Source organism: Loxodonta africana, chromosome 5 (genome assembly GCF_030014295.1).
Source record: "Loxodonta africana isolate mLoxAfr1 chromosome 5, mLoxAfr1.hap2, whole genome shotgun sequence".
Classification (NCBI taxonomy): domain Eukaryota; kingdom Metazoa; phylum Chordata; class Mammalia; order Proboscidea; family Elephantidae; genus Loxodonta; species Loxodonta africana.
In genome coordinates this window covers 3,360,949-3,373,380 of record NC_087346.1, presented here as the reverse complement: position 1 = coordinate 3,373,380, position 12,432 = coordinate 3,360,949, and the positions used below count along the sequence as shown (strand labels likewise).

Here is a 12,432-nt window from a genome sequence, read left to right as displayed (position 1 = left end):
TCTTGCTGAGGGTGGAATGTGACAGGGAAAGGACTGAGCACAACACCTGATAGAGGGCAGAACTTTTACCAGAGCTTGTTCATAAAGAACCCTTCCTACCCGACTGATCTCCTGTTTCCCTCTCCCAGTTTAACTAGTTACCAAGTCACGTTGGTTTTTCCTCTGCATTATCTTTCACTTTCTCTAGGATCCCGCTAATACTGCCTGCATTCAGAACCTTCTCAATTCTCCTCGGGATTACTGTGGTAACCACCAAACTGCGTCCATTGTCTTCAACCTCCATCTTCCTTCTAATCCATTCTCACTGCCACTGGGCTGGTTTTTCAAGAATACAAAACTGCCTGTCTTTGAATTCTAGAGGTCTTTCAGTTATTATCTGTGTGACTTGGAGCAAGTTAAGTGAATTATCCCGTGCTGCGACTCAAAAATCTATGCAATGGAGTTTGGTCGCCCCGCCCCCAACACACACACCTCAGAAGGATTAAATAAGGACATACATGTGCTAACACATAGAAATCTCACAATAAATGTGAGCTGTTACTTTTCTCTTCATTGTTCTTGCTATTATGACCCTTCTGTGACTTACCATCCCCATTAGGGTAATGTTATAATCATAATATTTAGGATTTTGCAGGCATTTGCCCAACTCCTCATCAAATCCCATGTCACTCTTAAAGTTATATCCTATGATACAGAATCCCTAAATGGCATCCAACCCAAAATAAAAAATAATTAGGTTAGGAAGAGATTCAAAAGCACAATTAGGTCATTTACTTAACTGCTGATAAAATTGTATCTAAAAAAGCTAGTCTCCCAAGCAGCACAGACTGAATATTCTGAAGGGGATTCCGTGGTTGTACACCAAGTATCCTTCCCTCTGTTGCTTCCCCGAGTGCCAGTGAAAATGCAGTGATGCATTCAAACTAGTGATTGTCCCAATTGTATTTTTTTTTAATTTTAACATATGTATGTACATATGTGGAAACCCTGGTGGCACAGTGGTTAAGTGTTACAGCTGCTAACCAAAGGGTTGGCAGTTCAAATCCACCAGGCACTCCTTGGAAACTCTGGGCCAGTTCTACTCTGTCCTATAGGGTCGCTTTGAGTAGGAATCGACTCGACGGCACTGGGTTTTGTTTTTTTGGTTTATGTACATACGTATGGGTTTTCTGAACACAGTGTCTAAAAAAGTCCCCAAACTGCTTAAAGACTCTTACCTGACATTCTTCTAAACCACGTGGGTTTCTTGTCCCATATAATAAAGAGATAGTATGCAGGGACCCCAGTCAGAGTGATGACGAAGCCAATCCCTGTACTGAAAGGATCCGAATAAAGGGAAAGGGCCACCATGAAGAGGCACGTGAAGGAAAACAATGCTGGGATGAACAGTGGCACCTAGAAAACAACAAAGAAAGAATCCTTTCAAACAGTTCCAGAGACAGAAGGTGGGCTCAAGGCCAGCACTTCAATCGTGTGACCAAGTGATACACTTTAGTCACGTGACCAGATGACAGGCACCCTCCCACCTTACCTTGAGAGCAAATTCTCTTTAATGGAACACAGAGAATACATTAAAAGTACTCCTTCAGGTTGTTTTCAATCTTAGAATGCTACAAAATCTAACGATAAGAAAGGGTGCTTCATTAGAAGTTTTGTTTGAATTGTTTTACTAGTTCAGTGCCATTATGATTTATGTTTTTGACTTCAAGAGATTGGCTCCTTGATAATTATGATTAGAATTCACTATAATGTGGAGTCAAGAGCACCAGTTGCTTGTTACATGTTAAAGCCTTTAAGTGCATATTGATTTTCCGTAGGAGATTCACAATAAGAACTGACAGGAATAAAACAGGCCAACTCCTATTCAACCACTAATAGAGATGTTGCCAGCATTAGGCAATGAATATAATTAGAGACAAATTCTGACAACATGATTGACATTATCTGTGTTATTTCTTAAAAGTGAATAAATGGTGAAGTCAAACCAATCCCATACACGTTCAAGGGTAAAAAAGATGAGAAACATATTCTTCAGTCCTCCCAAAAGGAAATGCTTAGATATGGTAAATGGATATCCTATTAAGCAATAAACTCACAGATCTTCCCTTCCTCTGTACATTGTACATTTGTATTCCTTTCAGAGTATCTCATGGAGAAAAGGAGACCTTGAACAATATAATAAGTCATAACATTTAAGAACACGTAAGTGCAGCATCCTTTTAGAGTTTCAATTAGTGACAATTCCATATCTGCCTCTTGCTTTTGGAGCACGGCTGGACACGGCTATTCAGTAGTATAAAGACGGACAGAAGGGTCTCACTCTTGGAATGTACCAAATTGGACATGTGTGTGAAAAATCAACATAACGAACAGCCTTTAATACCATCTCTTTTCAAAAATGTCACATACAAAGTTCAGGACCTTACATAAAAAATAACATACACTTTTTTTCCAAGCTAAAAGAACTCCCACATGAAGGCACCACCTGCAAGAGTTAAAGATTTTTATTCCGGAGGCTGCTGCCCCCTGCTCAACCTTCACATCATCAAGTGCCGACAAAGGGAGGCCTGGGTCCTGGGAGAAAGATTTATGTAAACCCATTAAGATTACTGAGGTTACCTTGAAAGGACGGTGCATATCTGGGCATTTGTATCGAAGATAAATCAGCCCAGCAACTGCCAGCCCAATAAAAAGCCACCTGGCAAAACTGAGGAAATTCAAAAGACTGTTCAGGTCCCCAGAGAAGAGCATTATCATCGTCAAAGGATGCTGCAGGAAGGGGAAAAAAATCCAAGCTCAGTGAATTCTGAGAACACCAGAATATAGGTGATAACAAACAATAGCCACATTGCGCGCATTATTATCTTTTTTCAAATGACCATCTACACCAAACAACTAAAACCCTAGACTCAACTAACCTCCTTTTTATATTCTGCTCTCATGATCCCTTTACACAGCCGTATAATAGTATACCATCTCCACTACCCCACATCCAAATGGAATTTTTATGGGTGTTTTGGTTTTAGATCCCTTTGTATTTGAGCGAAGAGAATGTGTTTTCAAAGAGTAAAAGACACAAGGCTCAGTGACCCAAAATTTAAAGACCCAGAAACTGAGATGATTAGGCAATTGCTAATAATAAAGATTAGAAGTGGACCCGATTGGAAAAGTCTCAGAAAGCTCTGCAAATGCTGTTGGTTACCCACACACACGAAATACAGGCACTTCTAGGTGACTCTGTTTGCCTCTGAATGCAAAATGTTGACCTTTTCCTCCTCCACACTTACTCTCCCCACATGCTTGCCGTGTGTGACCCTCAAGATGGCCGGAAAGAATGATGCCCTGAGATCAACACAGCAAGTCTCTGCAGGTACACATGCCAAGGACAGCGTGACTGATAGCAGAGGCTTAAAATGAAAGCCCTCTTCACCGAATAATTCATTCTGTTCCCACAAGTGACGTTAACTTCCAGATTCCTCACAGAGTACATGCACTTTAAAAAAGAAATCTCAAGGAAACATTCTGAAGCAAATTAAATGCGTGAAAAAAAAAAAGGGAAAAAAATGTTCAAGGCATTCTATGATGCTCCTGACAGCAGATTCCAGTTGAGAAAAAATGTTACAAAATTGTACAAAAAATGTTACAAAAATGAATATAACATTGCCAATGGGTATTTGAGAACTTTCACACCTTATACTGTCTTTTGAATGTCACATTTCACAAATACTTCTCACTGTATAAAGAATTCTACAACTCAAATTTAAGTTCTGTGCTTTTATTTCTTCACTTCAGGGATGCTTTCAAATGTCTCATGGAATAACTGCACTGTCTAGGCTTTCATGGATTCTTGGTATAATTTTGTTGTGCATTTCATCCTAAGGAACCTATGATGAGGCCTTTTGGTGTTTTGGGACTGAAACTTTTAGCTCCTCTTTCAGTAAGTAAAATTAGGACTTATACTGTCCATCCTTTTCTCTGAGGCTCTATGTCAATGACGGGAGCCAAGCTAATCATTTTTCTCAGACTATACAAATTCCTACAAAAGGGTTTTTTTTTTTTTTTTAGCAATGAGGAATTTAAACCAGAATTTTGATAGCTCCGTACTTATTGGTTTGGAAACCCCAGTGGCTGCTAACCAAAAGGTCGGCAGTTTGACTCTGCCAGGCGCTCCTTGAAAACTCTATGGGGCAGTTCTACTCTGTCCCATAGGGTCGCTATGAGTCGGGATGCATTCGATGACACTGGGCTTGGTTTGGTTTTTGGTGCTTATTCGTTTAACCTAGTGTTAGAGCTTATATCTAGATGTACTTGTTAATATGCATTACCAAAACAATAACAGCTGGCAGAGGAGTGTGTTTTCGGACATGAATCATGGAGAGGATTTCTGGAAGGTGACCCTCTCGTGATGCAACATAGAACAACCTGGTGGGAAAAAAATACAGATGGAGTTGACTGTATAATTGATCTTTTCAAAGGGAAAATCCTAAAATCCGAGAGAAAACACAACATATTCATACCATGTAAGGTGATATTTCTTAGGCAATTACTTATATTTAAATTTTCAGGTGAGGTAGAGAACATCATGAGAAATCTGACTTAGGATTTTACAAAATCTGCCAAAACATTGTGTTATCTTTTGAGGAAAAAACAACAGCAATGTCTCACTCGGTACAGCTCTCCCCACATATAAATAGTTGATGGTGAATTAAATAGTATTGTACCTATGTATGTATCAACCAAATCTATACACATACACACATATAGGTACCTATGCACATATGTGCACACGCAGGCACACACACAAGGATTTATTACATTCATATTTATCTGATTAGGTTTTAATCATTTCCCGTTGAGACAAAAGGGACTCTTGCATCAATCAAGAGAAAGGGGATACAGACGATGTGGTGGTGATTTCTGATGTATCTTACTTTATTTTTTTCTTGTCACCTTTAGAGAAACAGAAGATTTTATCACCAGAAGTAAATATGCTGTTGTTGGACTCTGTAGACATGCTATAAAACCTGCGTCACGCCCAGTTTCAGGAGAGGCTATAAGTAGACAAGCAGTGCCCTCTAGTGGGCAGAATAAGACATGGTCTTGATACTCAGAGGAAGAGTGCAATTTTGCATGCCCCTTTTTAAAAGCAACAGTTTTGGAAGACTGGTTTTCTTTTTAAAGTTACCCTTATCACATCCAATCTCAAAAACGGAAATGCTTTTCTGGGGGTACTTGAACTCACTCACCTGGAGACAGCGAACACACCACCATTCATAGAGCCAAAGCAGGAGAGGGCAACAAAGATCGGAACTGCTAATGAGAAATTTCCCAGGAGCCGCTCAGAAAAGGTCTAGTGAAAGACAGAAGAAAGCAAATTAATGGATTGCCAGGAAGTGAAATAAAATGAAACAATTTAGGCCAAACTCACTCTACAGTTTTCTATTGGCCCGGTGATCCGTGTGTGTTTTTACCATCCCTCTCTTTGGTTAGGGTCAGACCAACTCTGCAGAGAATCATAAAAAGCAGGGACCATGGCATGGCTTGTGGCAAAACCATGGGCAAAGGTCTAGACAAGCACCTTCTCTCTACTTCCAAAAAGCAATGATCCGATTACCGAATCTTTATCAACTATCACGTGTATCTCCTCTGCCTCTGGTTGATAGGAACAGCTCTATTCAGAAATTTTACTTTTGCGGACAGAAATCCTTCTGTACAATACCTTCTCTTTAGCCTAGAAGGCAGCATTTTTATAGCGAAGTACAAATGCACACTGAGAAGTATGACATATGCTTGTTTCATACACCAAACCCACTGTTAAGACCTGAAAAGTGGGGGGAAACAGTTGACGACTTAATCACTTCTATCATATATATGAGCAGCTCTGAAATCTTTTCCCCAGAAAAGTCATACTAGCTGAATCCCTGTTGATTGTGTCACTGCCTCCCTCTCCGCACCTCCTTGTACATACTGCGGTGTCCTATAAAACGGCAAGAACACTAACGTCAGCCCGAGAAAATGGAACCACAGAAAACAGAAAAGAGAGATCAAATTTCTGAAATTTCCCACTATGTCATAGTATATGCTGCACTGCACATTTTTATGACAGATGTATTTTTCCAAAATATATGTAGGATTCCTTAGCTGTCCTTGACACAGTTGATGCTATGCAATTAACGGACTGCGTTATGCACAAAAGAAGTGCTGCCCTTTGTCTGCTAAGATGAGATGACTGACCCGACATCAGAAAGGTCTGGATGTTTGATTGTCTGGTCAGACTCACAGCAGTGAGCAAATTCTCTTCTAATACAGTGAACTCATTCGTAGGTTCACACAAAATGGGATAATGTGTTCCCTGTGGATGTTGCTGATACGAGGTAATACTGCCTATTTTTAAAGGAACTGACATCCAGGTTGAGAAATTAATTTTTTACCCGTCATTGTTATGAGGTCACAAATGAATGTTCTCTTACTAGCTAAGTTTTCATACAAAATAAAAGTATGTTTCACAGAATAATGTTCCCATAACAGAATCTTTGGGGAAAGAGGTTTTATCCCCTTTGGGAGGCAAAGAGATTCCTAGAGTCAAATAAATATTGAAAAACACTATAAAATTCTGTCTATCCACCTCTTAGGGAGTTAAAGTACACGTTAGCATCTTGAGGATTCTGAGAAGTGCTACAACAATGACATCTGTTTGACTTTGAATAACCCAATATTTTCCAAATTCATGAATATCCCAGAACTAGTATTCAAAAGGGTATGTTAGAAAAAGCAAATATATATGATCGACCTAGAAATTCTTAAGTGTTACCTCAGAAAAAGGATTTTAAGATTTCAAAAGTTTGTTAGCAGAAAGAATACAGAATAAATTGTAATTTGCATACCAAAAAAATGTATTCATTTAGATCTTGTAATTGCCCACTTTTCCTTTAAGACATCTTGGAAGATAATGCCTACTACCAACAGGCCTTGATAGATTTCCAAGCATGTATATGTGGAATGTTGTAAATGGAATGAACCATACAGGGAAATCATATAGGATTTTAGCTGCATCAGTTCAATGAGGATAAGGCAAGGTGAGTTCTAATTTTTTAAATATTCATTATTATTCAAGTCAAGAAAAGATTACTAAATTTCAAAACCCTTTCTGCTGGAAGGACTATTATACAATTGCATCAACTCATTGACCTACTTTCATATTGGCATTTTCCCAACTTGGACTTACCACTGCCACCGCATTTGAGAGCAACAGCTCTTCAGCACTGATGGTGGTAAAGTAGGCCACGTTTGTCAGCACATAGCCAGCGGTGACGATGGCCATCGATATACATATGGCAAGGGGGACGGTTCTGAAATGAACAAAGGAGTCACTTACTAGTCTTCTTTTGTTAGTCATTCTCCAAAACCAAGGAAGATAAGAGGCTAATTCAAATAAAGAACATAATGCGACTTATGATAATTATAGGCTCTGTTGTATATGTATTAATACTTCATCGGGGTGAAGTACCCCATATTTCTTTGTAATTTAATAAGGTCCATGTGGGCGGATACCTCTTCTATCTTGTCTATGGCTGTATCACAAAAACATATGGATCTTGGTCTCAACAATTTTAGAGCTGTGTTTCTCAAACTTTAGTTTTAATCAGAATCACCTGGAAGGCTTGTTAAAACACAGATTGCTGAGCCCCACCTCAGAGGTTCTGATTCAGCGGGATTTGCATAACAAGTTCCCCGAGACTCTGGTGCTGCTGGCCAGGGGATCACACTTCGAGAACCACTGTCCTATGTAATCCCTCCGTGCCTCGACTCCCTTCTAACAAAAGTCCTCAAAATGTGTTTCACACCCAGTGTTTTCCCCTTCAGTGACTGCCCTTACCAGCAAATATATGCACATCTTTGGAAGCATGAGAGCAGAATATATCTACCTTTCTCAATGAAGGTCATAATACTTTTGTATATGATACAAAAAGCACAGAAGGGCTCACAATAATGAGTTTGCACTGCTCTGCTGCAAGTTCAAAGGAAGGTCAAGATCATGAGTCCCTAATAAAGCAACAGCGCCTATAATCCCATGAAATTATAGGTGATACCCTGTGAAGTACAGACGACCGGACAGTGCTGACACTACATGGCATCAAGAAGTACCCAGCACAAATGCACTGCTATGTCTTCATTTAATGCACTGGAAACGCCACGAAGTTATTGACCCCAATAATTTGATTCCATGTTACTGATACACCTTACTTGCTTAACATAATCACCTCTTCAGACTCTTTCCAGTTCAGGCAACTTAAACCTTCAGCTCCCTGCACAAAGGCTGAAGGTTTTTTTAGCCACAGTGCTCATCAGCCCTCACGGAGCCTTAACCCTGCTGGGTGCCACTAATAAAGACCTCAGTATAATTTCTTCCAAGACAAAAATGCAGTTCAGATCCAGGAAAAAAAAAAAAAAAAAGAGCACAGCCTGCCTCACTACCCAAGCTGGGTGTGTTCAGCACACTGAGTCCCAGCTCATTATGCTGAAAGAAATATCCCCTGTTGAGAACAGGCAAGCCTAGCCAGTCAGCAACTGCCATTCTTTATGCTGCTTGGGGCCTGACACTCTCCTGATCCCAAAGCCTTAGTCTTGATAGGGAAACACACTGACCTCTAAAGCCTGGCATCCTAATACGAAAGTAGTGGATGTTTCCCTTCCCCAGTGTGAGGAGGGTCCTATGGAATTTTCTGTTAACACCATGACATGCATTGCTAGTTGCAAGGTTGATAAACGCTAGGTTGAAATAAAGGAAATCACTGGACCAATGAAATACGAAGGAGTGAATGGCATTAAGCAAATTAAAGAGGAATTCTGCTTCTTTGAAAGAAAGGCTGTATAGAAATGCAATGGGATAAGAAAGAGAGAGAACGAAAGTGTACATCTATGCAGCTTGTCAACCACTTACTGTATTATTTTAAACTCTAATCCTTTCAGATTTTATAATATCCCCAAAGGGGGTGTTAAATTCTTTCTGTGGAGGAGAGAGAAAGAGACAGAGAGGCACAGGATTAGGATTAGAATATGTAAAGATTCCAAGTTTCCATTAATGAAAAGTGAGGTGTCTCACTGTTAAGTTCAGTGAAGTAACCTGTCCAGGACAGGTAGTACTGTCATACTTTATGATTAGTGGCAACACAACAGCGGGAAACAAGTCTGAATTGTGGGACTGGGCTCCCAGCATAGAATTCAGTACCTTGGTCACGTCCTTTTAAGTCAGTCTTCCCTGCCTATTCCCTGACTGGAGATTAGGGTCTTTCCAAAGGTGATTTTTCCCTAAGTTGATTTCATCAGAAGGGATCCTTCCAGGTTAGTTTCCCTTCTTTCTCAGCTTATCAGTAACAAAAACAGCAGCAGCTGCTGCCATTGACTAGGTGGCTGCAATGTACCCAACATTTTATCAGGCACTTTACATATGTGCCTCATTTTATCCTTGGAAAACCCTGTAAGCTAGGTATCATCATCATCATTTTATATAGGAGGAAATGGAGTTCTAGAGAGTTTAAATTACTATTCAAGGATACACAGCAGGTAAATGGAAACCCTAGAATTCAACTCCATATGTATTATACCTCGAGGTCAGGGCACTTAACCATGAAACTAGTCTCCCCTTGATACAGCTCTCTAAACCTCAACTATTAATTTTAGGGAAATCATATTGTTGAACACAATACCTTTTGGGAAGTTCTTATCAAGACCACATTTTCCATCTATTTACTGACAATGTAGTTTCATCTTCTATAGAGGGGAAATTTATTTCATGATCATTTATCTGCATAGCATGAACTATAATGTCAACTGAAAGTTTTCAAATTGTTTCACTGTTTAGAAAGTAATTGAATTTTTTCTTTTTTAATTTAAAAGAAGAGATAGGCTTCTAAATTTCTTATCTAAATTTCTTTAGATAATTTATTTCAGAAAAGGGGGGAATTAAGCATGCTTGTCAGGTAAGCAGAAACAGACTGTTAACAATTTCAACTACAGGACGAATACCCAAATCATTGCCATTGAGTCAATTTCAACTCATAGCAATCCTATAGGACAGAGTAGAACTGCCCCACAGGGTTTTCCAAGGCTGTAAATCTTTATTGAAGCAGCCTGCCACATCTTTCTCCTGTGGAGCAGCTGATGGGTTTGAACCACTGACCTTTTGGTTAGCAGCTGAGTGGTTAACCACTGAGCCACTAGAGTTCCTTTATACTACACAGATATTGGTGGGGCGGGGGGAGGAATATACAGAGGAGTTTAAAAAACAGGACAAAGAAGAAAGGGTCTAACCTTGTTGCAATTCACAACACACCAGTAATTTCTCTAAAATCAGGTAAAACTATGCCTTGGGAATTGGAGGGGGCATGGCAGAATAGCCTTTAGCTTCTGCCCATAGGTTCCATTCTACTTGCAAAAAGGAGGGCCAGAGTCTTGAGGCTCTTTTGGCATCAGCCATCAGTTACAGAGAGCAGTTGACCTGTTCAGAAGGGCTTGGCGCCACATGGTTAAGTCCCGAGTTTCAAACATCAAAGCATAAGAGCCACTGGGTGAGCCGATAAAAGCTATTAGGCCTTGCCAGAGCAATCCTTTTGGAGGCTTTAGATGCAAAGGGTAGATAAGCACAGTTAGTAACCCAAGAGCAAGGCATACAGCACACGATTATAAAAGGAATTGGAGGAAGGAAGCGTGGGTGACTGATATTTCAAAGCCTCTTGTGAGGTATCCACACATCCTAAGAGCAGCAAGCATTGTCTTCAGGCCAAATAAAAATGACTCATACGCAGGAGCTCTACTCTTTCTAAAATTTTGTACGGTTGTTATGATTACCAAAATGCAAATTTATTTAAAAAAAAAAAAAAAAACTACTTACCCCCAAGAGCTTTTCCTCACTATATATACTTTCTTTTTAATTAATGTGCAAGTGCTAGTGTGTGAGAGTCTGATATTTGTATTAGTTAGCAAATGGTCTTCAATCTAGAAAGTCTTGGATAGTCATCGTTCCTTATAATCTTATTTTAAATTGGCACCTATAGCCATTCTATGTCACACATGCATAAATATTTGTTATATTTGAAATTATTAAATGGAAGTCTCTGGGACATGTGTTTAGAATCACTTTCCTTCAAATAGATAGCCCTCCCTAGGAATTCAAATGGGTCCTATAGTGGTGGCTAGTGGCTTATATTTGCATAATTTACAAAGCGCTGGCAAGCACATTTCAACTTCAACAAGTATGTATGTCATTTCAGTCCTTTGTCAAAAGAGATAGAATATGAATAAATAACAAACAAAATTCACAACAAACCATTGAAATAAGTCGTAATATCTCCATCTGACAGACAAAGAAACCACAGCTCAAATAGGTTAGATTACATGCCCAAGGTCACAAAAGTAATGGGCTGAAACTGGAACCCTGAATCTTCCAGCTCTAAGTCCCACATTCATGATACAGCCTTATCAGGACATCACAGCTGCTGTGTGCCTATAACACTAGGCACAAGTTCCCTAGAATCCGTACATGCTTACAAGCGTGTATCATATTTTATGAAAATTATATAAATATTAGAAGGTTGATTATTACAATGTGACATATTTTAAGCCAAGGATATTTTTCTCTGCACTTAACAGCCACCACAAATAAACTTATAATAACGCAGAGTAAGATGCATTTTCAGAATATGCTTTCTGACTGTATAACAGACATACATCCAACATGTTTCCAACGCTTCCTTTTGGCAAGTGACCCTGGCTGTGAAAACAGAATGATTAAACCTAGCTTGATTCTCTAGAGAGCCAAGGAACACTGAAGAGTAGAGAGATTTCTGATATTCATACTACATGAGTAATTCTGTAATCCACTTGAATTTTCAGGGTATCCCAAGATTATTTTACAACCTGAAAAAAAATCTTCTGAGATTTGTGTGAAGCAAAATTGGCCTCCTATTGCTGAGCTGAATGCACGCATGGGGACCACAGAATGCGATGATTCTTGGGCACTTAAAGCTGTCTTTGCCCCATGGAACTGGGCATGACAGTCAGTTTTGTTAAAAGCTACCTTAGAGTACTCTGGAATCTTCTAAGGGAGGCACCTGATGCTTTACATTTTCTATTTTAAAAATGATTATTATTTTAACAAGCCTATTTGGTTACAAAACAAAGATGTCACTTTGAAGCTAAGGTGCGCCTGACCTAAACCATGGTATTTTCAATCACCTCATAGGCATGCAAAGAAGATGCCTTTGAAGTACAGTGTTGGTGAAGAATATCGAACATACCATGGACTGCCAGAAGAGGGAAAAAATCTGTCTTGGAAGAAGTACAGCCAGAACGCTCCTTGGAAGAGAGAATGGAAAGACTTCACCTTACACACTTTGGACATGTCATCAGGAAGGATCAGTCCCTGAAGAAGGA

The 12,432-nt window shown here is 39.5% G+C and overlaps 1 protein-coding gene across 2 annotated transcripts in view; it reads right to left on the bottom strand.

Annotated features, from left to right (window-relative positions):
• Nucleotides 1–12,432, bottom strand: part of SLC7A11 (solute carrier family 7 member 11) — a 100,907-nt gene that overhangs the window by 18,938 nt on the left and 69,537 nt on the right. For both annotated transcript variants that reach the window (XM_064285319.1, XM_003410369.4), the window contains 5 exons: nt 7,226–7,349; nt 5,247–5,350; nt 4,326–4,422; nt 2,620–2,769; nt 1,218–1,395 (listed from right to left, as the gene is read on the bottom strand). In XM_064285319.1, the coding sequence (XP_064141389.1) occupies nt 1,218–1,395; nt 2,620–2,769; nt 4,326–4,422; nt 5,247–5,350; nt 7,226–7,349 (653 nt within the window). The remainder of the gene's footprint in view (nt 1–1,217; nt 1,396–2,619; nt 2,770–4,325; nt 4,423–5,246; nt 5,351–7,225; nt 7,350–12,432) is intronic.